Source organism: Nipponia nippon, unplaced genomic scaffold (assembly GCF_047370975.1).
Source record: "Nipponia nippon isolate SJK-2023a ecotype South Korea unplaced genomic scaffold, ASM4737097v1 scaffold_12, whole genome shotgun sequence".
Lineage (NCBI taxonomy): Eukaryota > Metazoa > Chordata > Aves > Pelecaniformes > Threskiornithidae > Nipponia > Nipponia nippon.
This window is the reverse complement of record NW_028262313.1, coordinates 4,958,311-4,985,903: the sequence shown is the minus strand read 5'-3', so window position 1 is coordinate 4,985,903 and position 27,593 is coordinate 4,958,311. Positions and strand designations below refer to the sequence as shown.

The following is a 27,593-nucleotide window of genomic DNA, read 5'->3' as shown; positions in this document are numbered from 1 at the left end:
GTTTTTTTTAATCAAACCTAACATTCTGCTGTAGTCAAGTGTCTCTAATGCAAGCCTTTGACTGTAAATATTTGGATGGAAAATGATTGGGTTTTTTTTGCTAGGGGGGAAAGGGGATCAAAAATGCCAAGGCTTCATTTTGGTACTTCTGCAAGTTTAAGGGAGTACTGCTTAATCAGCTGTGATTATTGGACCAATCTTAACATAGCAAATACTGTTGCCAAAACCAGGAGTGCAGCTTGCATACACAGAAGCAGACCTACTCTGGGGGAATCCTTACTTCGTGTCTCTGTGGTGCTGCTCCTCTTAAAGAGCCACAGCTGGGTAGATAGAATCCAGGTGTGCAGGATGGCAGCAAAGCCCAAAGGCACAATTACTGATGCGTGGGGTTTTGTTTGTGTTTTAGTGGATGAGGAAACTAATCTGTGTACTAAACAATGACGTGTTGTCTAGAAGCAGTGTTTTATAAATACTTTAACTTTAGGCACCCAGCAGCTTGCTTGAAGCACTGGAACAGCATTTGGCTTCTGTGGAGGGAAAGAAAACAAAAGAAGTCTCCGCTGCCAGCAGGTGAGCACCCAATGGATTACAACGATGCCTATACTTAGGATTTGTCATCTTCATACTAAGAATTTTCAGGATTCAGTCATTTGGTGTTCTCCTTGAGTTTTACTCACTTCCAAGTGTATCTTCCTAGAAGCATAAATGAAGCATCTCGTAAGTAGTAGTCTGATAGCTTAGTCACATTTGAAATCTAAGTGTGTCTGCCTGTGTCTCTGACAGACTTCTTATTATGCTGTAATAAACCACTGAGCTGAGACCTTGTATATTATTTCTTTAGCTTTTACTTGTTGGAAGTCCCTTGGCTTGTAAGACTTCTAAGGTATTTGGTTTTTGAGGCTCTCTTTACCCAGGATAGGATGGTATTTATCTTTATTGTGAATTATCTACCTCTCAGACCATGAATTTATCTTAACCTGCTCATAAAAGTTCTTCAGTCCTGGCTCAGAATGGCCAAATTAGCTTAGATGCTTTGTGCTGACAGGAATTGTGTTATTCTTTCTGTCAAGTACGGTATTGATATGTATAAACAGTACTTCTGACTGAAAAGTGAGATCTCTCTTTTGGCATAGGCATTCTCCCCAGAAATTTTTGTAAATATTGATAAATGTATCAGTGTATGCTATGTTCCTGAGCTGCTGTCTTGCTCCTCAGGTTTTTTTTTGTTTGGGTTTTTTTTTTTTTGCAAGTATCTGAGGATTCACTACCATAGTATTCTGCTAAAAAGTATACTATAAAGGGAATAACTTCTGTGCTTTTTCTGTTATATGTATGATATGCACAAACAAGCTTTCTGTGCCTCTGCCACTTGAATGGAATAGAATTCCAGTCTAGTCTATATGACCTTAAAGAAAAAGACAACTGGTATGTTCTGCACTTTCCGTTTCCTACTTGCTGAAACTTGAGGGAGTAGTCCTGTGTACTCATGCTGCTTTTTCACCAAATTCCCTTGTTATTGGGTTGTCTGCTTTTCTGTACCAGAGAGAAAGGGAAGAAAAGACTGGAGTGGAGGGGGAATGACACACAACTAGGCGAGGCACTTGATGATTAAACTAAGTGATGTATACCTGACTGTTTTTCTTAATAAAACTTTTTAAAATTATTACTGTTTTTAGAGCCAGTGCCCTATCCAGTGCTGTTTCCACACTTGCCAATACAGGAATGTCATTTAGCAGGATGGATGAGAAAGAAAAGCAGCAGGCATTGGAGGAGGAACAAGCTAGACTGCAGGCGCTTAAGGTACTGTAGTTTTTACAAGTTTGTATGCTGAGATTTTTTCAACTGGGTACAGGTGAAAACCAGGATTGGCTTAAAATAGTGTATGGTGTGGGAACTGTCATCTTAAGAGAGGCAAGGCGTGATTCGGTAGGATGCAGGTGTGATGGCTGCCAATATGTGGTGACCCTTCTACCGGAATGATTTGAATAACAGACAGCTGATAAAATCATCAATATTCTTCCTTACAAGAGATTGTTATTTATCGCAAAGATTCACAAAATGAGTATACAACGTTTCTAGGTTACATCTCAGCAGCTGAACATACAGCATTGCTATTGTAGGACCGATTATTGGTAGGAGGGAATCATTATTCCCCATGATGTATGGAATATGGCTTTAGTGTGATTTTTTTCAGTCATGTTGCTCGTAATGAGAATATACACTACAGTTCTGTCCACATTTAACTGCTCTTATTTATAATTCTATAATTTAGTTGGAAAAACTGTTTGAAATCGTATGTATTTAGGTGTAATTTATGGACGTTGAATAGTAACACATTTGAACGAAAATCAGTGTTTTCTCTCTTGGTTCCTTAATGCGCTTTCTTTTGCTCATTGATACTTGTTGAGTAGTCCTCTTAGTAACGTCCCTCTCTTAAGGCCCGAATCCTGGTCCTTCAGGTCCTTTAACCTGTTTATAACACCGTTTCCTGAGAACGTACACAGCATAACATCTTGAACAAAGCAAGATGCTTCTCTTGGTGAAAGCTAAGTCTGTAGTTCTGTCACGTCCCGGGCACACGCAGGTGGGGAGGCTGGGAATTTTTCTTGTGTTGCTTTAACGTGTCTAGGCACACCTAAATGATGAAGCAACTCTGCTCATGTCATCTGGAGGCCACATTATGAGAGCCTTAAAACTATTTGGAGTGTGAAAGTAAACTTTGACGGTAACGCAGAGTTGAGTTTCATCTCTGGAGTTATAGAGGTTTATTGAAATTCTCTACTTTCCTGACTTGGTGTAAGGCATATTTTTCAAATCAATGTGAAGCAGGCTTTTTTACTGTTAGACTACAATCTTAGTGTGCTTTGCTGCCTGCTGCTGAACTATTTCACTTGAATCTCAGCAAGTGTTGTGATGATGTTTGGGGTTTTTTTGGTTGGGGTTGTTGTGGTTTTTTTTTTCCCGTTTTCAGGAGTTGCATCAAATGTCTCCCCTCTTCGCTGTCCTACTTCTGTTATGATAGGACTTGTAGCTGCTGTAACCGAATAATTAAATTGGTTGATCCAAATTTTCACTGTGGGGGAGGGGAGGCTGGAAAGCTCACTCAGCATTTTCCTTGAGGAATGTAAGCAGTGTAAAACATGTACCCATGCTTTGACCTGTGCTGTATCCGTGCAGTGGGCGTATCTAGAAGTAATGAGAGATGTAAACCTAAAATTAACAATGTAAACTAGATTTTTATTTTGCTAGTTTAAAAGCAACACCAAGTGGATATTACTAGGATGCACATTGTCAGTCTGAGTTCTGAACATCTGAATTGAACTATGAAGAGATCCTAACAGTAGAGGGAGATAGGTCTTCCTGAGCAGAGGCCCATTGACCTGTTTCTCTGAGTGACTATGAGGGGAGCCTATAATGTGTAGCTTGACTACAAGTGTTTTACTTCTAGGCAGTTACAGATAGTTTTAAAAAAATATTTAAAACCTCAAGTCCCACCTTGATTTTTAAAGGCTTTGTTAAAACAAATACTCTTACCTCTAATTTCAATCATCTTGCTGTGTTCAGGACTTTACAGAAGAATAACTGTTTTATTTATTAAGACCATAATTAAAATTTCTCCTTGGAAAAAGTCTGCAGGACTGAAGGGTTAATAAATTAATAAAACTAAAATGCAAATTACATCTCATCTTTCAGGAGCAGCGATTAAGAGAGATTTCTGTAGTATCAAATTCCACTTCCACATCAGCATCCCCAAGCACCTTATCAGGAAAAAGTGTGAATACCACTGTAGCTGTTGACCTCTTTGCAGTACCAGCACCCACAACGAATAGGTGAGACATACTTTGCTTTCTGAAGCAAGCAGAAATTACTGCCTTGGCCTGTAGCTCCACAATGAACTGCAAAGCACTGATCCTAGTTACTTCTCAAGTACTTTTCAGGAATAAACTTTTGCTGATGCTTTCCTGTTGTATTCACAGGAATTTTGATATCAGTCAATAAGAAGTGCTTAATTACTAGTTTTGTGTTGTGCCACTATTATTGTTGGGCTACTAGTGAACAAGAGAAAGTGAGATTGGTATAACACAAGAATACAATGCCTATTACGTTATCTTCATGTTTCTCTCTCTCTCTCTCTCTCTCCTTATTCAGCATGCCCAACCTTTCTAGTGACCTTTTTGATCTTCAGCCTGCATTTGTTCCAACTGTGCAGAGCACTCCAGCTATATCAACATCAGCAAGCAGTGCTTGGGGAGGTGAGCTGATACGATGATTTGACTGTCTAAATGATAGGTGAATTCTTGGAATACTAGAATAAATTACAGATTCATACTTAATTGAATCTACATCTTAAACCTTAATTACTTTGCATCCAAACATTTCTATCCTTGACAGAATATAAAATAAGTCATCTGAAAGCTGTAGCAAACTGTTACAGAAAAGTTACTTTTTTTTAACACATAGCAGTAGTGTCAATGTACAGTAGATGGAATGAAGGAGCTATTCAATAAAGGGGACAGGTAGAAGAAATGTAACTAAAAATCAAAGTTTAAAAATGCTGGGGAATATAAACTAAGCAGATGTAACTGAAAAGATGCTGGACTAGTATTTCCATTCCATTAAGTGATATTTAATATACTTTTCATTTACAAGGTGTGGGTAACTTCAGAGTTCTTATAACAAAGCTGTTATTCCCAGTTTCTTGGGCACAGCATTCTCTGTACCCTCACCCATCCCCCTCCAAAGAATAATCAGGATAGATGTCAAAGAAATGTCTTAAATGCTGAAATACGGCAATGTTAACACCATTGTAAGTGTTGGTATTTTAATAGGGAGAATTGATACCTTTATGTGCTATTTAAAAGGTAGATTCTTGAAGCCAAAAATGTAGTATCTAACTTTTTTGATTGATTGATGTTCTGTCGTTCTTCCCCTCCCACCCAATGGCAATACTAGAGTTATTTTCCCTAAATAAAGAGAGCTGTTAGGATTTTTATCTGAAACTAAGAATTTGTATCTTTAATGGGCTGATCACTAGGTGGAATATTTACAGTTTGACTTTGTCTAGAGATTCTCATATTCAGTCATTTCAGTCTGTTTTTCTTTTCCATTATTTGTACTCTGTATTCTTTCCTTCACTTCTGCATCTGAAAGGTCCTTTCTCGTCCTCAAATGGTTGTGTTGGTTCTCCACCTCATCTGGACATCTTTGACATGAAGCCAGTTGAAGAAGCTGTAAAATCTACCACCCCTTTCATCAATTCTACTTTTTCCTCCAAACAAACGGTGGAACTGTTTAGTGGTAAAAAACCCAAACAATACCCATGTAATTTCTTTGCACCTGGAGATAATAATGCTAATAAACTGGGCTGTGTAATCTTTTTGTGGTTTGAACCAATCTTCACTTTTTATTAACAAGTGAAAATGTTGCATTCATTTCAGATGTAGTAAATGATAGGTCTCCTTAAAGTTTCATTTCTACAGTTGAAATAGCTCATTATTTCGTTCAGCTTGCCCAAGCTAGACATCCTAAGACTAGCAATGTTGCTGGAATTTTTGCCGATTTCTTTCAAACTGCAACCTCCTTTCTCTTTTGTAATGGGGAATGCAGGAGTTACTTAAGCTTTTCAAATTTGTTAAATAAAAAAATCCTTTTTTATTACTAAAAATTCTTGATTTTTAACTGCAGACTTAATTTTTGGGTCCCTTCTTCCTTTTTCTCTTTTAAACTGACCTTATTTTCTTCTTTCTTATTACGAAGATGACTTTAGTGGTCATAAACCTACATATGCTTCTGTGTATCATCCTCTGACTGTTGATGGTAATTTGATTTTTTTTTTTTAAAAAAAACTTTCTGGTTTCACTGTAATGAGCGGTATTACTGCCTAGGTGTATTTGATTACTCTAAACTTTTTTTTCAGGTTTTCCTCTTCATTCAGCTCCTCCAAGTACCACCTCTTCAACGATTAATGTGGACTTTGATGCTGTTTTTGGAGGAAAATCTACAGCACCAGAGTACAAGGCTACAAGTGGTAAAAACTAGCTTATGACTAATTTACACCCTACAGGCAACAGTCACTTAATAATTTAGCATAATTGCTATTGCAGTTCAAAATTTAATAGCTTAATACCTTTGCGAGCTGATTATAGGGCTAATAAGATAACAGGCAATCAGTTCAATTGTAGTTATTTACTTTAAAATTAGCTTTGACTAATCTCATATACTGTTTAATAATGGTTTCCTCTCTTTTTGGGGGAATGAACTTTGAACGTGTCCCACTGGATATCTCTTAACGGGTAAGCTTATGTTAAATCTGTTCTCAGTGTTTTCTCTTGATATGTGATAATGAATTCCCTCTGACTTCAGTGAGAGGCATTGTGCTTCCAAAAATGCAAAACTAGTTGCGTGTATGTTGCTTGAAGAATAGCTGAGTTACGATCTTTCTCTTGGTGCTATTTTGCTATATATTCAAAGTCCTTATGAACATAGAGCAGCGGAACTCTTGTGTACATTCAGGACACTAGCAGTATCGTGAAATTACTGCTGTATTGTGTCACAAGAACACTTTGAAGCTATCTTTAACAACCTTCTTTCTTCAGTTTTGGGGGAGATTCATCTTCAGTTAAAAATACTATGAGCTACTGCTAAAGTAAAATTAAAGATTCTACTAGATTAGTAGCTACAATATAGTATTCCATAAAAAAATAAGAGGTTAAACTGTGCTTCTGTCTAAGCCTTAAACAATTCCAGCATGCTGAACCTCCATATATAAATACTCAAACTACTTAGTGTTCTATAAAGAAAATACCTCGCTGGCTTATGGATGTATTCTATTAAATGCAGTGTAACCGTTTTATTAACAGTTGCTTTTATGTTCTTTGTTTAGCTTTTAACTTTCTAGATGATGTATTGCAACCCACGGTACCACCACAAAGTCAAAGAACCACTTCAGCCAACCAGCAAAGTGGAAAAATTTTGGCAAATGACCTTGATTCTTCACTTGCTAATCTAGTGGGAAGTAAGTGTGAAGCTTTTAAATTTAACTTTCCCATTTGTTACTAAAAATAAATCAAGTTTGGTCCCTGTCTGTCCCGTGCCAGCCCCCCCCCCCCCCCCCCAAATTAAAAAGACTTAGGGATTTTGTCTGTTTCTCTTTCCCACCAGATCTCGGCTTTGGAGGAACTCCATCCAAAAAGTAAGTGCATATATGTACTTACAATATTCTTACGTGACTGTTTGGTAGTCTCTGGCACAGTTTACCAGCAATAAGATCGCAAGAGTCTCAACTCTTGAAACTAATCTGCTACCAAGTGAGTTTGTGGTCAGTCACCGTGATATGATTGACCTTAACTTTGGAAGTAATTCACTTCAGTTTTGCAATTGCTGTATTTAAGTATTTTTATGGAGCACCATAAAAGATCTTGCAATTACATAAAACTCCATTTAATCATTATGCTGTACAGTGCAGTAATGATAATTTACTTTTAACACAAAACAGAACTCCCAGACTTCATACTTACTGGAACAGAGATATAAAAGTAGTTACTGAAATCCTGAGTGTTTCTTCCACTCATAGATTTCAGCTGTGTACATGTATTAAGGCATGTTTTGGTTGTCCATTAGTTGTTGTTACTCTAGTTGTTGTCTCTCTGTGAAAACTAATGCCACAGTTTCATTTTAGATCAGATATGCAGTGGACCCAGCCTACAGAGAAGAAACTTACTGGTGGAACAAACTGGCAAGCAAAAACAAGCACATCGACCACATGGAACCCTACTCCTTTACCCACTATTCCACATATGGTAATTTTTGTACTATTGAAATCACGGTTCTTGCTAGCAAATGCTACTTCCCTGCTTGAATTAACTTAAAGAATAGCAAAGGCTGTTTGGGGCAAGACTGAGGGGCAGGGGGGAATGCTTGTAGGATCACTTCTCAAACTGAATGAGGTAGAGATTTTTAGTATGCTTTATTTCCCCTCACTGTAAAACTTGTCCATTAAAGACTTAAATAATCAGCTTTTCACTTGAGCCATTGTCTCAGTTCGTAAGTTTTTTGCATTGAAACAAATGACCCCAAACCAGAAAATTTCTGATGCGCATGTTTGAGGTGCTCCCAGCCACCCACACCCCCTGCCCTGCACACGCACATGCGCCTTTAAGAATCCTAAGAATGTGTTTCAAGGGCAAAACTGCTGTTCCTTCCATTTTTTTTTCAGTTTTATCACATGAAATGCTGCTGCAACCCCTGCAAGGCACCTTAATTATCAGGTCAAGGAGCACTTTGGGCTTTTGATAATGCTCAACAGCAACCTCATATTTTTAACACAGTACAAAATACGAAGTGGAAGTTCTATAGTTATTTAGATGAAGAATTTTCATTTTTTGGAGGGATATTTGTAGGTGACTGTCTTTTCCTATGCTTTTAAAAGAGATGTTTCAAGTATCTTCTATTCATATATATTCATACAAATACAAACCGCTTCGGAAATACAGCCACCTTGGAGGGAAGTAGAATGTTCATCTCTGTTATGTGTACAACTAGGGTAATTACCATATTTGCTATGAATTTTGGACTGCTGTCTGACTTTATTTTCCAATAAGAATAGTTTTGCCTGTAATGCGTATTTTCCTCATCTTCCGTGAGTATCCTCATTCAGGATTGTCAAAGTTGACTAGAATATTAAATTCAGTATCGGACTCAAAAATGAAACTCAAAAATTCAGATGAGAGGATGTCTTAGTTGTATAGCACTTTTATGTGAGACTTCTGAGACCATTAAATCTTTTTATCCCCTCTTGGTGCTCTAGAACATGTTATGTTAGAGTGCTGATGCATTCTCATTTTTGAAAGACAGAGGGCACCTCAGCACACATTGATCACTGTGGATTTGGGTTGTCTGTTTTTTATTTCGTGTGTTCATGTTTAATGCTTTCTGGTCTAAGCATTTGAGTGCTTCATGCCAGGTATCCGCTCACTCATTTGCTTGGGATTCCAGCAATTAATGATGCAAAGAACTAGCTCGGTTGTGAGCATCTTTAAAATCAGTGCCCCAGTATTGGAAAGGTCTAACTGTCCTGGCTTGGTCTGTGGCATTCAGAGTGTTAACCCTCCGGTTCACGTATAGTCTGCATACTCTTTCATAGTGAAGTATTTTAACTAGCACTCCATTTTTAATATAATTAGCCCTGCTTTAACAATGCATGGCAATATGTAGTGCATGCATCACTGTGGCTATGAACATAACCTGATATAAGTTATTACCAGCTTAAGATGCTCTTCATTTTTCTTTTTCCATATTGTGATATGTTGCAGACATCAGAAATTAGTATGTGAGCAACATTTACCTGACTAAACATCTATTGCTATTTGTTTCTTAAGCTGAATGGTCACTTGTTTTAAGCTGAATGCTTCCTTGTTTTTTTTCTATGCCGTCCTCACACATAATGCGAGGAGGAAGGAATATTGCATGCCATGCCCCCTAAAAGCTTCTCACACAAGTGTTTCTGCAAGCAGTATACTCAAATCTAGTATTTTAGTAAAATTTCTATTTTTGCTGCAAGTTACTAGTGATAGCTTTCTAGGCAGGGAGTCTATCCAAGTTAACAGGCATCGTTACTGATGTTGCTGTCCTTGCACTTTTTTCCTCCTGCTTCAATTGTTTTAATAAATGAGTTGAGCATAGTTACAGACAGGTATGGTACTGGACTTGAATCCATCCCTGGGTTAGACTTTCTGGTTTGAATACCTCTTAAATAATTTTTTGTCCTTACTCCTTTTGCTGTGCCAGAATGGAGTACACTATCCTGGATATGTAAGTCGATTTCTTGTAAATACGTTGGTTATTTTAAGTATTGAAAAATATGTATTTTTCACAGTTTTATATAAATTACTAGTATGCATGTGCTTATCTAAAATACGTTAAAATTTTCTTGATTGAAGGTACCTGCTCCTATTGCATACCCATTGACCACACCTCAAGTGCCTATATATGGAATGGTAAGAAATGCGATTGTCTTGTATTCCTGAAAACCCCAGTTGTCTCCTCCAGTGGGTTTCCTGGCAGGCATTATTATGCCCAGATCATCCTGCAGCTTATATGTGTTGTTTCATAAGGTCAATCGTGTGTGAAACCTTATAGCTTTTTCACACCCTGCCTTGGAAGAGGTTGCTCTAAATTTTATACAGCAAGTTTTTTTAACAGCTTTGACTCTACTACACGTGCTTGTGTGTCTTTATGCTTATTTTCTACTATACTTAAAATGCAAAAATATGTATCTTCTAGAATTAGTTTGAGTTTTATATACCTGTTCTGTGGGATTTTTGTTTTACTAACAGGTACCTCCTCAGATTGGAGCTGCTCCTTTGATGGCACCCCAGTCAATGATGTATACACAGCCTGGTCTAAGGCCAACAAATCCTTTTGCACCTGTTTCTGAAACTCAGGTGAACTGTTTTCTTTAATCTTGAGGTCACATTCAAACTTTAGCCTTCATAAAAGCAACCAAATGTTTCATGAAAGGCTACTAAGGTATTTCTGCATTTGAAAGTGAGGAGTTCCTCAGTTAAGGGCAACAGCTTTTGCTGGCGAGGAAGCAGATTCAGGTGGTGAGACCATGCAAGGAAGAAAGTAAAAATCATAGATTGCGTGGCTAACTTCTTACTGTGTCAATATTAAGAAAATGGGAGTGGTGAAGATGCGTAGAATTTAGACTTCCTATGACATTAGCTGGATACTTGGTTTGGTCATACTGAGTAGAGCAGTGGTGAAAGGTTTCTGAAGGATCAGGTGGTGGGGAAGTGAAAAAGGCATGGAGAAGAGATCATTCAAGTTGGAAAAAACTGCATACTCATCATCCAAATATGTTGGTCGTAACATTCTTTGGGGATTTTTTTGAAGTGCCAAAACCCGTAGTCTTAACTTGCAAGTAACAAGGCAGTTGAACAGATTCATAATTCCAAAACACTGAGAAACCATGTGTTATGTAAGTGGCATTAATATGTAATCTCTACTTCACAGATACAGTTTATGTAGAGCCGCCAAAGCAGCAGGATGTGAGAACAACCAAATACTGGTAAAAAAAAAGACTGAATTTCAATCTTTCCATGATGTATTCCTGAACAGGGCAACTGTTTCGTCCCTGTATAATACAATATTATTTTCAATTGCAATGCTTTAGAGATTCTTGTTTATAACAGTCACTGCAGTGTGAAGTCATGTTTGTTCACTGATTTTTTTTATTTTTTTTTTTTAAAAACTGCTCAGCAGAAAACTGATTTTATTGAGGTTGATTCAGAAGGTGCAAGCTGGATTATCATCTTCAAAGCTGAGAAGAGGGGGTTACATGATTGCTCTACAACCTTATTCATCAGTGGATTACCTTAGGAAGTTAACTGAGGAGGTCAAAGCTATTTATTTTCTCCATAAATTCTGTGGCTGTTGTAACCAAGACACAACACAAATGAAGTTGAGCAATAAAATTTTTATGTGCTCTAATAAATACTCTGATAGAGCAATGCTTGCATTATCGTAAGGCCAATATTGTGTGAAATCAGACAGCTTTTTTACATTAGAATAGCTTATAGTAATTTGCAAATGTTATAATGTGAGTTTGAAATGCTGTGAATCAACAAGATACATACACATTACGTGTATATATATAAATATATAGTAAAAATAATAAATTGCTCCGTTGGTATGTCAGTGTTACATGGCTAGTTGAAAGAGCCAGGTTCTGACACGGGCTGAAAGTCTGTGATGGAGTAGAGGAAACAAGCGTGTTACAGAACACCATGTGCAGCCTCCGACAGGTGACAGACAGTAGCTGCACTTCCATCGAGTATCTTCTCTGCAGGTAGCATTTTTCATAGCTCAAGGAGGAGCAGCTTTGGGAGCCAGTGAATGTTGGTATCCCCTATAGCAGCAAATGGAAGCAATCTTGTTGCTAACTGCAAAAGAGGCAAGAGATCCAATTTTTTTTTTAATAAGTCCATTAGGTCAAAAGAAGCAAACTTTGCAATAGTGCTGACACTTGTGAACTGGTAACTATATTGAAATTATCCAGCTGTAGAGAATAGCTTGTGCTGCTTTTCTGAAATAAGAACCTAGTTGTAAACCATATAAAATTATTTTTAAATGTGTAAATATGTGCAAACTTTTAGATAATCTTTTCTTTAATGCTGCAGTAATCTTTTTCTTATGTAGTAATTTCAAGGTAAAAATGCTATGTTAAGAAATCTAGACTCTTTTTGAGAGGAAAATCTTTTAAATCAACTAATTTATGAAGTATGCTATTCACGATGGGTCAGATGCGTACAGACTTCTGGCACATCTTTTGTATTTAACAATCTTCCTCCAAAACTGAAATTGGCTATGAAAATGCCTTATCTTGTATTTTTCAATGTCTAATAAAAAGTGATAGCATTAAAAAAAAAAGTAGTTAATAACAAGTAAATGGAATTGGGAGCAACCTTTCTTCCAGAAGTTTTGTGGCAGAATACAATGAAAAACTCTCCTGTAAAATGACTTCTACTAATGATTAATATTAAAGCTGGGTTTTCAAAAAATGAATAGTTTTCTATCATTACAATGAATAGACGTCCAGAGTAGCACATCTTTTATCTTTTTTGGGGAGTCTGTAATTGCAGAAATATCTCTGACTCTCACTGTAAATGCAAATAGGCCTGAGAACCTTGTCAAACTGTCCTGTAGAGAACTTCTAAAATACAGCATTTTCCTCATAGTGGGAACAAGCCTTCTCTTTTCCTGAATGCTTACTTCTGTCCAAAGAGTGCAAAAGTAGTATTTATTAACCCTGTGGAAATATTTTTGCCAAGTGAAACAACTTAAGAGACAAAATAAAAAACCACCCCCCAACCCTTGGAATCTGTAACCACTTAACTTCCTGGGAAATGTAATCTTGCAGAAATTTAAAACTCGGCGTTTCTGAATGTGTATTGATTTTAAAAGAATTTGGACCAGTATATAGCAATTTAATGTTCACGTTTGAATTACAAAGGGCTTCAAGCTTTAATCCACCTCTATTGCGTTGAACAACTGTACAATTTTAAGCCAATGAGTTCTTCAGTGCCTATAGTTACCCTCCACGTGACGAGGGAATAGATGCCATTTAGAATGGGTCATTGTGTTGAGGGGACTGTTTATTTAAGAAATAGTGAATTCCATTGATTTATTCAGTGTTGAAAAGTCTTGAGTTCAAATGAGACCAGTACATGGAGTAATAAATGTCTGGGCATTAATGACAGAGCTGAGAGTGCTACAATCAGGCAGTTTCTAGCACTGCAAGCTGTTGGATCTCTTTCTCGTACTGAGTTGTATAAGTAATAATCCATTATTTTAATAAAATATGCAAATAAATGCCTGGCAAACAGTATATATTTGTTATAACTTTATTGCAGAGCATTCTGATGATCTGGAATGTACTTTGCTCAGAAATGGATTTAGTACTAGGTGTAGTTTGCACTACTTCTGATTTGCGCTGGATTTTTTAATGGTTCTTTAGTATGCTTTCTTGTAGCAAAGCTGTCTGATACCAATTTATTTAGTGGTAAAAAAGGAGAAACAGCCACAAAGTACATCCTAAAAACTTTATAAGCTACCTTCTTTTTAGTCTCGTTCAGAATGTTTGATAGATGAAAACACGGCTTTCAGGTTTATCCTTATGAAGAAAAGATTGCTTTACACACTTCTCTCTGCACAGAAGTGCACAGGACTGCTTTTTGTCAGCCTCTTCCTTGTGCACATGTTGGAACGCATAAAATGGCAGAGTACTGTGTTTTAAATAACATAGTTCATACATTAGAAGGAAAAAACAAGGATGCTGTCAAGGATTTATGGCTCAGAACTTGTTCTCCAAAAAAACCAAACACTTCAAAGACAAAGGTTGTTCTTGCGTGTAACTAATAGCCCGCAAGAGTTGCGAATAGTAGTTGTGATGAGTAAAACACTGAAGAGAGGTGTATATAAATGACTTTGCCTTTTATTTCCTTCCAACTCATTTGATCGGAATCCTGTTCTGAATACTTCAGAAAGCAGATAACTAGGATGTCACTCCATGTTTGTCTGAACAAGGAGGAGACTTGAAGTATGCTGTGGGCTTTGCATTATTGTACTTCAGTGGGTCAATCAAGCCTAACTGTTGGGACTTCATGCTGCTACAAGGAGGCTGTCTTTCATGGGATACAGCGTAAGATAACTTCTGGGGGAATTTGGAAAGGTTGATTGTGCTAGGCCTGTCGGACTTGAAAGTGTACCTCTTTTTAAATGACTGGGGTTTTCTAATGTGCTTTAGATATAGTTTGACTTTGCCTCCAAGAAGTTACTGAATTGAATTTTTTTTTTAATTTTGGACACATGTACTAGAGAAATCTCAGTTCTGTGCGCATAGTGGTGGAATACTTGTAGGTGAAAATAACAAATGGACTTTTGTTTAAAAAAAAAACCCACACAAAAAAAAAAACCTAAAAAACTTCCGACTGCAAGATGAATACAGGGTGTATCTGCATCTGGGTTTTTTGATGTGTGGCAGGGAGGGTGGGGTTACAATTAGAATAGTATGCACTGTGGATCGGTGCTTAATTTGTACATAAAAAGGAAAACTTTGTTTTGAGTAGTTTGTATTGTAAGGACAACATCTAAAGGCACTGTGTATCAGTCATTTATTTCCATTTAAAAGATTATATTTTTGAGCAATGGAAAGTGTACATGTTATCATTTATATATTACTGATAGCTAGGAATATAGAAAACCTGTTGCTATGACTCTGAAGATGTATTTGACTTGTCTTTGATATATGCATCACTGCATCACTACGCAGACTCTCATGATCATTTATTTAAAGAGATTGTAGTAACTGGTACAGTTACAACAGGAATTGTAACAACAAATCTTTCAGTATCTCTCAAACGTGTATCCTTGTGATTAAGTTTAATCGTTTACCAAATGTTTGGCTGGAATTTCATCTTGGAGCAATGACAAAACAGGTGCTGGAACAGATTTCCCTCGCCCCAACCCACACTTCACATTATTTATTTAATAGGTCTTGTTTTGTATGTTATGTTTTTTCCCCGTAACAGGTTTGTGCCTTTTATTGGATATTTATTTAAAAGGAGCTACTATAATTTAGGTTGTTCAGGCTTTTTTTCGGATGTATTCTTGTACAGCTGTTCCTTTACATGAGTTCCTTCATTTTATAAGAATACAGAATGTGTGGAAAATATACTAGCCACAAACTGGAAAAAAAATTTTGAAGGTTTATGCTCTACGAATTAATAATTTTTTAAAAAGAAGCCTAAGCACAAGACTGGCTGTGTTGATATTTTAATTGTGGAATGTCACAATTTGTTAATACACAAACTGTTTGTTTTTTAAAAACTGCTCATATCCAATTATTTGATGAAACAAGTTTTGGAAAAAAAATAAACTTTGGCACATGCAGGGTGTGTGTGTGTGTACGTGATCGTTCTTTAATGCGTTCTCAGACTTAAGGCTTTCTGTAATACCGATAGCAACAGCTGAATTGGGATGCTTGATTACTTTGTTACTCTTCTGCATTTATATTTAAAGTAGTATTATGCCTTATGCAAATTACCAGTGTGGCTTAGCTTGATCAGCTGACCAGTTTTCCTTTGGTCCGGTTTTCCTTTGGGAAGGGGCGGCTGGTTTTTCCTGTGCAGGGTGCTTGGATGTGGTGGAGGGGGTGGTGGAGGGGAGGACACAGGGTTGGTGGTACCTCCTCACCTGTCTCGCTGCATCCACTGGGAAACGGGCCTAACCCACACAAAGTGAAATACTTGGCTTTCTCGTGATTTTGTACCCATAGAGTCACTATAGTGTAGGCAGCGTAAGGGTTGTTTTCATAGATCCGTGTGTTACCATGTAAAAAGTCTCAAGATCAGAAGTCAACAGCATGAAAACGTTTAATTGTGGAGTGTTTATTGCTTGTAGCTGCTCGTGAGCCTTCTTCTGGTTCTGGGTTTTTGGGCAGGTGCTTTAGTTTCAGTTTAGCTTGCCTGGAGTTAGATGATTCCCTCACCAGACACCATTTTGGCGGGGGGCTAAGGGCCTGGGAAAGCCATGCGAATAAGAGCTGTCTTGTTTCTGATTTCTGAAGTAGAAGCCTTGAAGACCAGCACTTTTAATAGCTGCTTTTTGTTTCATTTAGCTGTAGAGACGTGTTCCCGTTAGGAGCTGGAGCACTTCAACAGCTCCTGCCTGCTGTGTCACCGCTGGCCACAAGCTTCCTCTTCATCACGGAGCAGCGGGCAGCGGTGGCTGAGGCGTTCAGTGTAAGTTAAGGACAGTTATTCCCGTTTCTATTGTTTTCTATATTATACATGCATATTTTGCTTGGTTCACAGCGTGGGCGAGGCAGGCTAGAGGTAAAGGCCGCTTCTCCAGACAGCGGCGCTTCCCCCGGAGGCAGCAGGAGGGGCTGGAACCGGGCACCCCCCGCCCTGCTCCCGCCGCGGGCGAGGGCAGCCGCGCCCGGGGTCCTGCAGGGCGCTCGGAAGCCCCTGCCCCCCCCGTTTAACAGTGGGCCGGCGCCGCCCTCCGCCTCCCGCCCGGGCCCGGCCGCCGGGGCCGCGGCGCTGCCCGGGGCCGCTCTTCCCGCCCGGCAGCGGCGGTGAGGGCCGGGGCCGCCCCCTGCCCCAGCCCACCAATGGGCGGGGCGTTGAGGCGGCCACCGCCCCGCTGGCCTCCGCCCTCGCGTCACTCAAAGCCTGGCGGCCAATGGGGTGGGGTGGCGCTCGGCGCTGACGTGATGACGTACGAGTCCGGCGTCCCGGCGAAGGCCGCGCACGCACCGTCGGTTCCCCAAGATGGCGGCGGCCACCAGCAGCGAGACGGGGTGCGGCGAGGCGGCGGCGGGCGAGAAGCGCGGCCCCCTCGGCATCCCCGAGGCGGTCTTCGTGGTGAGAGGCGGCTCCGCCGGCCGGGCCGCTCCGCGCCCCGGCGGGGGGTTGGGGGGGAAGGAGGGGGTGCGCTCCGGCAGCCGGGCCCGTCCCCTGTGAGGCGGCACCTGCGGCGGGGCCGCGGCCTGGCGGGCGGGCGGTGCCTGAGGGAGCGCGGGCGGCGGGGAAGGCGGCGGGGCTGCCGCTGACGGCCCGCCCCGCCGGGCTGTGGGGCTGAGCGGGAGCTGCCGGCCCGGCCCCGCCGAGGCGGGGGAGCTGCGGCGCCCTCCCCTCCCCGCCGCTCCCCCGGGCCGCCCGCGCCCAGCGCCGCGGGTTCGTCCGGCGGGCCTGCCTTGCCCTGCCCTGCCGTGCCCTGCCCTGCCCTGCCCTGCCGTGCCCTGCCCTGCCCGCGGCCGTCCTGCGGTCTCGGCCTGAGGCACCCCGTACTGGAGCGCTTTTCTTCCCTCCACACCGTGCAGGGTCCTGTGCCCCGGGGGGGCGGGGGTGCCTTAGGCCTGAGGATTTTCACGGCGTGAGCTGCTTTATTTAGATTCTGGTATTAAGCATTAATACACTTTACAGCAAATTCAAATCCCTGTTTTAAGCATTATCGTGTTATTTTACTGGCCAGCTTACATGCTAATGAAGAGCGTGTTATGAATGAACCCTCCTGTCACCCATACTAAGCCATGGCTCCTTACCGTGGTTCCTCCTGGACAGAGCACAACCTTGCCGCTTCTATTTCAAATAATGCCATGCCGCACTCCTAGCACCTTTGCCTGCATCTTCCTCTCATGATCTAGTTCTTGACTATTGAGCAAAATCACTCTTCAGAAGCAAAAGCCGTGTCCAGCTAGGTTTCCTGATTTCTCAAAAACCAACAAACGTGTGTCTTTTGGAAAACAGGCTGAACTTGTTTGACTTTAAAAAGTGATTCACCAAACATTTAATAATTCTGTTGGCTGGTTGAAAAGAAGAATTCATCGACTTATACAGTGACATAACGTCAAAATTATCTGCTGTTCGCTTTCTGCTGTAAGCTAGCTCTTGGTGTGCTGTCTCGATTGCTACTTTATTTCGTTTGATCAATAAGTATTGATCAGACTGGCTATACCTGGCTGCCTCGGTGTCATCTTGAAACATTGGATCACTGCCCTGAATGCTTTGTTCATTGTGCTGCTTTGTTACTGAGATTTCCTTGGTCTTGATAATCTATATTTCTCAGATCTGTCTTGATATCTTTACCAGGGCTGTTTGGACTGATCAGGTATGACTGCTCTTACAGAAATAAATTGATTTGACTTGCATTTTGGTATTTTTAGGTGTAGTGCTTGTATTACCTGTGTGTCGTGCTAGGGCAGAGGTCCTGAACAAACAGGTACAGTACGCTTGCTCTCAGTGCACCCAGGTCCTACTTTTTCTTTAAGGTTCTTTAACAGTTATTGGGGTCTGGCAGATCTTACTGGGATGTGAAACCATTGCTGCCTGCGGCTAACTTCCTTCCACCCCCTTACGGGACACTAACGTAGACACAAGCGAAAGGAAAGGGCCGTGGCTTCAGCTGCCCTACGAGACCTCGATCATCGTGACAGAGGAGAACTTGTGGTCTGTGCTGAGGCTACAGCGGAGGTGGCCAGCCTGGCAGGGAACAGGAGATAACCAGCCTCAGCAAACACTTTGAGGGTGTCTGTCACATCCCTCGTTTTCGTGCTGGTAGCTATCGATGCAGTTCCTGTTTGGTTCCACGTTGTTCCCTTTTGGTACTTGTGTCTGAAGTATCTCACGTGCTGTACCGTGAGACCTGGGAGAGTTCTGGGGGTTGTGGCTTAGTCCTGTGCTTCTGTTCCGTTCGTCATAACCTTATGTCTGGATCTAAAACCCACTGAAGTGTCCTAATTCTCAGTTTTGAGAGGTGCTCTAATCAAATACAGATGTCTCTGCAGAAGAGATCCTCCATGATGATCTTAAGAGTACTTGGATGTAGATGTTAAGATAGACTTTTTTATTCAAAATAAGCATATGCTGAGTAATAGTATTCTGCTCCACAAAGTGAAAACGCTAGTGTCTTGAGGCTGTTTTTTATTACAGGTTTTTTCTTCAGAAAATTCATCTGTTTCAAAAATATTGCATATTATTATGACGATAAAGATGTCCTGATCACTTGCTTGATATTCTCCCCCCCCCCACACGTGCTACATGGGCACTCTTACTGTGAATCTTGTCTTCAGAGATGTTCTCTTTAAGTGTCTTGATTCAGTAAGGGCTCTTCAAACAGTTTATGGCAGATACCTTTTCTTAGGCATGGATCTGCGGATTCTTGTGCCTCTCCAGATTTCAAGTGACATTAAGCACTAACTCAAGGTTTCACTGGAGTTTAAAAACCACTCCAAATACAACTTTCAACTCTGTGTTCTTTTGAGCTGTTGTCCAGATGTTTCCAAGTAAAATGCCCTCCTTATTCTGCCTACCTTAGCATGTGTGTGAGTGGGAGGACAGGGGATGCAAATCTGAAAACGTGTCTCCTTTGTTATGTTCTCTCTATGTGCCCATAGGTGATGATAGCTCTCCGCAGAAGCAGAGCGAGTGCCTGCAGCTCTTTATTTGAGTCGTAACTCAAAAGATAAACATAAGGCCGCATGGGAATGTGCTATCCTGCTCTGTTTCAGGGCTTTTACAGAGCGTTTGTGTGGCTTGGCTTCAAGTTTGCAAAGACTGTTACCTTTATGGTATACCACAATGCTGTTGTGCCAATGAATTTTCTTCCTAAAAAGATAGAGATGAGTTTTTGCCAGGTCCTTGTAGAACCTGGAAGGTAATCCTGCAGTTGAGGTGCTGTGTGACACACCCTGAAGCAGCGGTCTATTAGCATTGACACCCAGCTCTGCTACAAAGCTGTTCTGTTCAAGCTCAAAGAAGTGACCGTGTCTCAGCCTTGCAGTTGGGTGAGATGGGCCAAAAGCCCAACCAGCGGGACTTGGAAGTTGCCGTTGGAAAACTTAGATGGTAAATCTGAGCCTGCCTTGGATGCTGGGGCATTATGTAGTGGGAGGAGATCACCAGTGTACAGGGGGCCTGGATTCATTTCTCAGCATCTTCGTTTCAGGGGGACTTGGGTTCTGTCTTGTCTCTCGCTACAGCAGGCATTAGCTGAGGCAGAGGTGGGGTGCCGGGCAGTGTGTGGGGTGAGTTGTTGCCCACCTGCTTTTTCTTTCCATCTTGGGTGATTCACGTGAGCAGAATAGCTTCCACAAGAGGGAGTTTCATTTCAGAACATCCTCAGGCCTCACTTCTACAGCACTTGCCTGAATCTGATCCTTGGGTTTTTTGGTTGAAGCTTCTCTACAGGCTTCATCAGGAGGTGGGAATGCTTCTCGTTCTGTTGTCGGTGAGGTAGTTTAAGGCGTTCCTCGGGCAGTTAGTCTGAAATGCGGTCTCTTGAGTTCTGTTGTACCACCTAGATCGTGCTGCCTGCTGAAGTCTGTTGTGGAGTTCATCTTTCTGCTGCAAATTTCCTTAATGATAAGGAAGGTGGGTGACTTCTTCCCAGGTTCAGTAATTTCATAGTAAGTTTCTTTAGCTAAGAGAGCTTAGGAGTCATAATGAGGGGAACCAGCTATACGTCTGATATTACTTTAGTAGCGTATTATAGTCTTTTTCTATATGTGAAACAACTGGAATGGAAACACCTAGTCAAAAAGGAGAAGCTGAAGAGGCCTATGATAGGCTTCCATCAGATTTTACAGAGCTACATAGACAAATAAGGACAGAATTACCACAGTGGATGAGCGTGGTCATCTTGAATTATACATAGGTAAATGCTGTCAAGGTCAGAAACGCGTGGTGGATCTCTGGCCCAGCGTGCCTTTTGTGAGGCTGAGAACGTTGCCTGCAGGCAGATGAACTGCTCCCTGGCAGTCTGAAGGAGGCACCTGCGGAGGTCAGCATCCTTGCCTGCTCAGGCCTGTCTTCTCTGGCTACTTTTCCAGTTGATGGTAGGACTGGCTGGAATTGTGCTCTAGAGGCTTCCATGGCTTCCCGCTGACTATAGAAGGAATTTTGAAGACAAGCTGTTTACTTCCATAAAGCCTGCCTGAGCAGATACCGCCGTTTTCCCCCTTTGCCTCTTTCTCTGCCACAACATGCTTGATCAGGCCGTGAGTCTTTTCCTTCATCAGTCTTATCCTAAATAGTTCGTAATCTGATTAGCTACAGAGAAGCATTATCCCTGCTTTGCAGATAGGAAACCAAAGTTTAGCCATGGTCTGAGGATATCCCTCCCCGTTAGGTGTTATTTGACATCGGACAGGACTGAAAGCACTACTAACAAGGTACTAGCAAATATGGTTATGAAATAATCCTTGCACCTATTCTGTAGTTCCCTACCAAAAAAGGGGGGAGGGGGAAGTGAAAAGGTGACTAAGAAAGGAAACAAAACGATTTTGTACTTCGCTCCAGAAAAAAAGCAATTTGTTTACATATAAAAACCCCTCTAGACTTAGCTGCAGTAAGATGATAGCATGACTGTGTCTAGGATTTCTGTAAAACTCTTCTAACATTGAGGGTTTCTTTCTCCCCTTAAAGGAAGATGTAGATTCTTTTATGAAACAGCCTGGAAATGAGACAGCAGATGTAGTTCTTAAGAAGTTGGATGAGCAGTATCAGAAGTATAAATTTTTGGAGCTTAATCTTGCTCAAAAGAAAAGGAGGTAAGTCATAATTTTTGCAGAATTGGGAAATGTTTAGCACGGTTCTATTTTTTTAAAAATAAGTCTAGTTTTTTTAAATATCCCAAGAAGTAAAAAGTTGATGTTAGGAGAGCTAATATTTGCAATACTGTCAGGAAAGCCCGCCTTTTTTTCTTTCCTCTTCCTAAGAATTACATGCAAAAGAATTTCCAGGATTGCTGAATTGGTCCTTAGCCTTTAAGGCCAAAAAGTACTGCTATACTCTTTTCATTTTGTCAGCCTAGTGTAAATAAAAATACGTTTTTGTCAAATGACTACTGTATCAAGCCTGTAACTTTTGGTTTAGTAATCTCATCTCTCTTCAGTAGCTTCAGTCTTGATCTGAAGCTAGGCAGGAAGCAAATTGTTAAAAGCTAAAATCAAAGCTTCAAGTAATATTTTATTTAGGTTAAACTTCTTTCATGGACAAATGTCCCTCATAAGGGGACCTGGAGGCCTGTTTGGCAGCCGCTGCTGTCCGAGCCTGCTGGTTGCAGAGGCGGTGGCCTGGGAGGCCAGTGGGGATCCCGGCGTCTCTGCTGGGCTGCCGCGAGGGCTGGCGAGGAGGGGGACGCCCTGAACTCTGGAGAGAGCTGTCGTTTTAACAGCGCCAAGTCTTGTAGCTCTAAACTGTTAGAATCGTTGGTGGGCCTCAGAAGAAGCACGCTTGTTTTGTTTTACCTACAGTGGTTTTTAGCTGTATTTCTGCTGAGGATTCCCTCTCCTCCAGGGAGAGCAGAAATATGCAAAAATATACCATTTCAGCAAATGAGTATCTGTTACTGTTAATGTGTGTTTGTTCCGATTTGAAAGCTGGATGTGTTGCTCCGCTTCAGAAAACCAGCGAGCCTCGGTATGATAAGAGGCAGGCGAAGCTGTAGCTGCGATGCCTTTACATGCCATATCTTTCAAATCTGCATTTGTAAGCCTGGAAAGCTGTTAGAGTTTCAAGTATTAAAATGGAGGTTGGATTGTATAATAAAACTGATCACTTGTTTAGGAAACTTTGTGTCTCTGTAAAATAATAAATTATGACTGTTGTTAATTCACAGGCTAAAAAGTCAGATTCCTGAAATTAAACAGACATTAGAAATTTTAAAACACATGCAGAAGAAAAAGGTAAACTATTTTGTATATCTAATGAGTATGAGAAAAGCTAACTACCTTTCCACCCTAACAGAACACATTGCAAGAAATGTTTTGGAGAGCACACTTAATATGCCTTTATAAATAACAGAATTGTTTTTAAAGGTATGTAGTACTTTTTGAAAGCCAGTTCAAAAAAAGTTAATGTTTGTAATGCAAACTTCACTTTTAATAGTGTATAGATTGCAGCTAAGCTTTGACTTCATCTCTATTCTTTATAGAGATTTCTATATTGGTTTTAAATATATCTTTTTAAAATGCTTTATTCTTGGAGCTCTAACTTTAATGTTGAAGTAAAAGTACGTAGAGTTCCACCAAAGTTAATACTGTATCAATGGCAAAAAGCAGAAAAGTGTGCTCTTTACTGTAAGTTTTATGTCTTTGACATAAGTTTCCAGTGAAAATAGCAATTTTAAGTTTTATCATTTGTCTTAAGGATTCCACAAATCCAATGGAAACCAGATTTTTATTGGCAGATAATCTCTACTGCAAAGCTTCAGTTCCTCCTACAGATAAAGTTTGTTTGTGGTTGGGGGTAAGTAAAACGGAACTTTCTCTGAAACTGTTTAAATGACTTAAAGGCTTATAAACGACAGTGTTCGTTGCTATCTCATCTGTACTTCTGCTGGCCACGGGCATAATTCTGTTCTTGTGTGCGTAGCAGAGCTGTGTCCTGTCAGCAGGACAAACCTACCAAGACAATTTCAAGGAGTTAGTGAAGGTTTCATGTTCGATTTTATTTGGTGCCTGAACAGTAAGACTTCAGCGGGTTGTAATTTTGCTGGATTGTTCTTTCCAAAAAGCATATTCATGAATGTTTTCCTTATCATTTCTATCACTTTGTCGTTCGAATTACCAGCCAGCATTGCCTGGGATGGGAATTTGCCCAGCAAAATAACTTGGTTTGGCAAGTAGCTTCCCATCTTCTCTACATTATTTGCATTTAGCATCTTGATTTCCTTTTTCATGCACGTTTTTAGGGAGAGGTGGGATTTCTGTTACTTGCAGGTACCTGCCAGCTGGAATTTGTGCTGAAGACTGGTGGGATCAGAGATCAAAACACAGATTTCTAAGTATTTAAGTGATACCAGGTTGGGATATTTTGTATTCAGAGGCTTCCTTACATGTGGAGAGAACCTGCTCCTGTTTTTTTCTGAGACTTCTAAATCCCGGATGTTCCCAAACCCCTCTGTTGGCTGCCAAACAAAACCACTTGGTTAGGACAGAAACGTTGTGGGCACGTGCAGCATCCAGACTGATTGGGCCGTTACTCCCAACCTCTCCCGCTTCTTTTCTGTCATAAAAAGAGAAGATTTGTCTGATACCTGTTGCTTTTAGGAGACTGTCTTCAGAATTCACAAACACTGCCTTCCATGGAGCATCCCAGGGTTATTTTGTAACACAACATCAGAGAAAGTTCATCCTGTCGATGGTTGGTACAGAACAGCTATAATGAAATGCCACAAGCAGTTTATTACATTTAGGTGTTCTTGGCCTTCTGCCTTTGTCCTCCTTGTTGCTTACAGTCTGCGCATTGGGCTAGGCATATTACTGTTATTGGGGAAACTGTGTCTTCCAGTTATTTTAAAAGAAGAACGGCTTATCTCACTCTTGCAGCCCCGTAGCATTCCCTGGGATCATGCCTAGTTAGCAGCACGTGGCTCTGCTCAGTGCACAGTTCTTGAATGGGACAAAGCTTCACTGGTGCCTCTTCACTTGATACTGCTCTTTTATCTCTTCACGTGGTAGTTTCTTACTGAAATAAAGATTTGTAGATTAAAAACCAGCACGCTATAGGAGAGGACTTTTATACACGTTGTATCTTTAAATGCCTGTAATACTTCTTGTTAATGACCAGGGCCTTTAGGCTGTTCGTCCGTGTTCCACGCACAGATCCTAAGGTTAATCTTGAATGCAACAGAAATTGTTTCTAGAGCTGTGTGACACTGGAAAAGTGCTGCTAAGAAACGTGAAGTCTCTCACTTTTCAGATACGGTGAAGATGAGATACTGGTACCTGCAAGGCTGAATGCAGTCCACAGGGAGAGAAATCCCTTGTGACTTAGCTATAGGAAGAGCAGGTTTTTTAAGTCAGTAGAGGGATTTATTACTCAGTTGCTGAAGTGGCGGAGGCCTCAAGTGGATTCCGGCGTTGCTCGTCCTGAATCTCGTTGTCTTGGCCTTCAGGACAGACTTTTGTTAATGTGATAGGTTATAAGCAAAAGCCTGAAATAAACCTGCTATGGCTTGTTCCTTACAATGCAAGAGTAAAAGCTTTCATCAATCTTTCTTTTTTTAGGCCAATGTGATGCTTGAATATGATATTGATGAAGCTCAGGCTCTGTTAGAGAAGAATTTGTCAACAGCCACAAGAAACCTTGATCTTCTAGAGGAAGACCTGGATTTTCTTAGAGATCAGTTCACCACTACAGAAGTCAGTATCCTTTTTTTTTATTTGCAGGGGAAGAGGTGTATGTGAAAGCTTACGCACAGGTAATTACCGAGCTCCTGACATGGTTTTATCTGAGACTGGCTGCCCTTAAAATTCTGTAGCGCTCTAGGAGGTTAACCTTGTCTAGCAGCGACAGGGGATGTTGCGTTTCCAGCATCGAGCTGAGGGTTGGTGTGGTAGATGTAGCAAAGCTTGCGTTGGTGATTGCGGCCCCGTGGAACCTCCTGTGGCGGTTGCAAACCTAGGCTGGAAGCGAGCTGGAAGCGAGCTGGAAGCGTGGATCGGTGCCGTGGATTGATGGCCAGGAGGCCAGTTCAAAGCAAAGCGACGCTCCCTTCCTCTCGAGAGCCTACGGATGTTGTTCTTGGCCTGTTGTTAATCATACCCGATTCAGCTGCCATTGCAATGTTCTCCAGGCAACACAAGCGCTGCTGCAGCAAGCTTGGTGCTAGCTTAGGCATTGCTTAACTTCTTTTTTTTTTTTTATTTCTTTATACTATCATGAATCACCTCCGGGGTGTGGTGGTTTTTTTTTTATACTTAAAAACGATTTTAATGATGAGGGTAGCCATCAACTGAAGCATTAGGTTTAGTAAGTGAAGGCACAACTACTTGTTTTTTTTCACGGTGATCCTTAAGCTCCCTTAGTGCTGCAGGAAGTGACGGGTGCCTGAAATAGGCAAATACAGCTGACGCGGGCAGGTTGACTGAGCTCGGGAGAGAGTAGCTGTAAGTAAAACTAAAAATGTGTTTCTCTGTAATATCTTTTTGGAGGTTTTTAAGTAAATGGTGTAAGTGCTGCAGTTACTAATAGTTACTCGTATTCCTGTGTGTTAAGGCTGTGCACCAAGTCAGCTCTTCCATTAAATGGTTTCTATATTGACTGTTACAAGTAAGTGAAGCGTGGGCAATTGTATAACCTGCTTCTCCCCTTTTTCTCTTTCTTTCTTTTTTTTTTTTCCCCGTTCTGAACGCATGAGCTATTTCCTTAATTCCACACCCTCAGATATGGCTAGAGTTTATAATTGGGATGTAAAGAGAAGAAACAAGCAAGACCCTTCCAAAAACAAAGCATAGTTTTGCCAATTTTGAATGTGGTTTCAATTTCCAAATATTTTTTATTTAAACAACCCCAAGTTCATTCTTAAGGGACTGAGTTACTTTAAGCATTTCAGTAAATGGTAAAATATATAAAACTAATGGTGAGCACCATTTTATTTATTTGTAAACTCAAAATTTGGTTTCATGCATGTTTCATGAAATGAATTATTTGAAAAGGCACCACGCAGTCCAGCAAAGGACATAGGATTTCGATCAGACCAGTCTGTCAAAAGTAAATTTCTACCCGAAAGCTTGTCTGAAGAGTTGAGGGGCATGTATGAAATGGAGTCTGGCATGGGGGCAGGGGCAGGGAAGGCAGGGGTTTACTTTGTCATCTCTGCGTGCAGCTGATGAAGGTCAAGTCGACTTGGGCTGGGAAGACACGCAGCTGCGATGTTCTAGGAGACAGAAAAACCACAGTGAAGTCTTGGATTCTGTTTCAGTCAGTTAATTGGCAGCATCAGTCCGGAAGCATTCCTGGATGTCCACTTTGGATAAACTTGGTTTTAATATTTATTGGTTAGCTAACTGCCCGTTACTGAACTCTCAGCACTTTACGTACACCAGTTTGTGACTTGTCTTCAGAGAAGAGTGGTAAATGGCGTAAACAGCACAAGCTATGTCACGACTGCAGGTGACCTCGCCCCGTTCTTTTTCATACATGTGCGCACACTGCTCATTTTTGCAAATGCGGTGAACGAGGACACCAAAACGCTGATAGCCTGTAAACGAGAACCCCCCTATTTACGACCCCTTAGACAAATGTCCAGTTCAGATGTCTTAACACCCCCCAGCTGGTGAAACCTGTATTAGGTAAGGATGGTTTACTGAGGTGTCACTTGTGGTGTTAACAGTCGGAATATTTTTTTGGTTCTTATGAAGCCTTGCAAGATTGTTGCCTTTTACCTCTGCAGTTTCTTTCTAAAATGAAATGCTCAGTGGTGATGTCAGTGGCTAATATTCACATTCTGTGACTGAGAATACAGGTTTCGCTGCAAAATAAATGCAAATGTTAACTGATCTTCATGTAAGAAACAATATACCTGTAAATTTTTTGTACTTTTATTTCATGATATGAAAATAGTAAAACGAAACAGTTGTGGCAAACACCAGGGTTTGTGCATCTCTGTGTGTGAGCTGTGAATCTGCCGTGTGATCTTACGTAGCGTTTCCCTCCCTTACCTGGGGCAGCGGGGTGAAGAAATGCGGTTGAAGCAGCAGACGCGAAGCGCGGCTGCTGAACGCCGGCCTGAGCGAGCTG

At 40.9% G+C, this 27,593-nt stretch overlaps 2 protein-coding genes across 15 annotated transcripts in view; both read left to right on the top strand.

Annotated features, from left to right (window-relative positions):
- Window positions 1–27,593, top strand: part of LOC104023362 (phosphatidylinositol-binding clathrin assembly protein) — a 50,344-nt gene that overhangs the window by 18,730 nt on the left and 4,021 nt on the right. Inside the window, exons 9-22 of one of the 11 annotated variants that reach the window (XR_015702557.1) lie at window positions 485–570; window positions 1,677–1,800; window positions 3,694–3,830; window positions 4,150–4,253; window positions 5,152–5,298; window positions 5,758–5,817; window positions 5,918–6,028; window positions 6,884–7,015; window positions 7,162–7,192; window positions 7,679–7,799; window positions 9,939–9,995; window positions 10,335–10,442; window positions 11,017–11,071; window positions 16,181–16,304. Coding sequence is in view for 10 of the 11 variants with exons in the window: in XM_087748505.1 (XP_087604631.1) it covers window positions 485–570; window positions 1,677–1,800; window positions 3,694–3,830; window positions 4,150–4,253; window positions 5,152–5,298; window positions 5,758–5,817; window positions 5,918–6,028; window positions 6,884–7,015; window positions 7,162–7,192; window positions 7,679–7,799; window positions 9,939–9,995; window positions 10,335–10,442; window positions 11,017–11,031 (1,233 nt within the window). In the remaining variant the exon portion in view is untranslated. Of the gene's footprint in view, window positions 1–484; window positions 571–1,676; window positions 1,801–3,693; window positions 3,831–4,149; window positions 4,254–5,151; window positions 5,299–5,757; window positions 5,818–5,917; window positions 6,029–6,883; window positions 7,016–7,161; window positions 7,193–7,678; window positions 7,800–9,938; window positions 9,996–10,334; window positions 10,443–11,016; window positions 15,461–16,180; window positions 16,305–27,593 lie in introns of those variants that run through there. The other 10 variants (XM_087748505.1, XM_087748504.1, XM_087748503.1 and 7 more) reach the window with 10 other exon arrangements.
- VBP1 (VHL binding protein 1) lies at window positions 16,204–27,446 on the top strand. 4 transcript variants are annotated; one of them, XM_087748530.1, is made up of 7 exons: window positions 16,826–16,931; window positions 20,897–21,064; window positions 21,492–21,616; window positions 22,687–22,753; window positions 23,217–23,315; window positions 25,079–25,217; window positions 26,238–27,446. In XM_087748530.1, the coding sequence occupies exons 2-7, from the start codon at window positions 21,050–21,052 to the stop codon at window positions 26,306–26,308; spliced, it is 516 nt and encodes a 171-aa protein (XP_087604656.1). In that variant the 5' UTR covers window positions 16,826–16,931; window positions 20,897–21,049; the 3' UTR covers window positions 26,309–27,446. The 4 variants fall into 4 exon arrangements, with proteins under 4 accessions (XP_087604658.1, XP_087604657.1, XP_087604655.1 ...); XM_087748532.1 differs by lacking the exons at window positions 16,826–16,931; window positions 20,897–21,064 and adding an exon at window positions 16,204–16,304; XM_087748529.1 differs by lacking the exon at window positions 20,897–21,064 and having other exon boundaries at window positions 16,748–16,931.

What these genes read in the sequence shown, in the direction of transcription:
- VBP1 (XM_087748529.1), top strand. Translation starts at nt 16,839, where the DNA reads ATGGCGGCGGCCACCAGCAGCGAGACGGGGTGCGGCGAGGCGGCGGCG. An exon ending in AAGTTTGTTTGTGGTTGGGG is followed by an intron (nt 23,316 to 25,078) that starts GTAAGTAAAACG and finishes TTCTTTTTTTAG; the next exon opens with GCCAATGTGATGCTTGAATA. An exon ending in GTTCACCACTACAGAAGTCA is followed by an intron (nt 25,218 to 26,237) that starts GTATCCTTTTTT and finishes CCACACCCTCAG; the next exon opens with ATATGGCTAGAGTTTATAAT.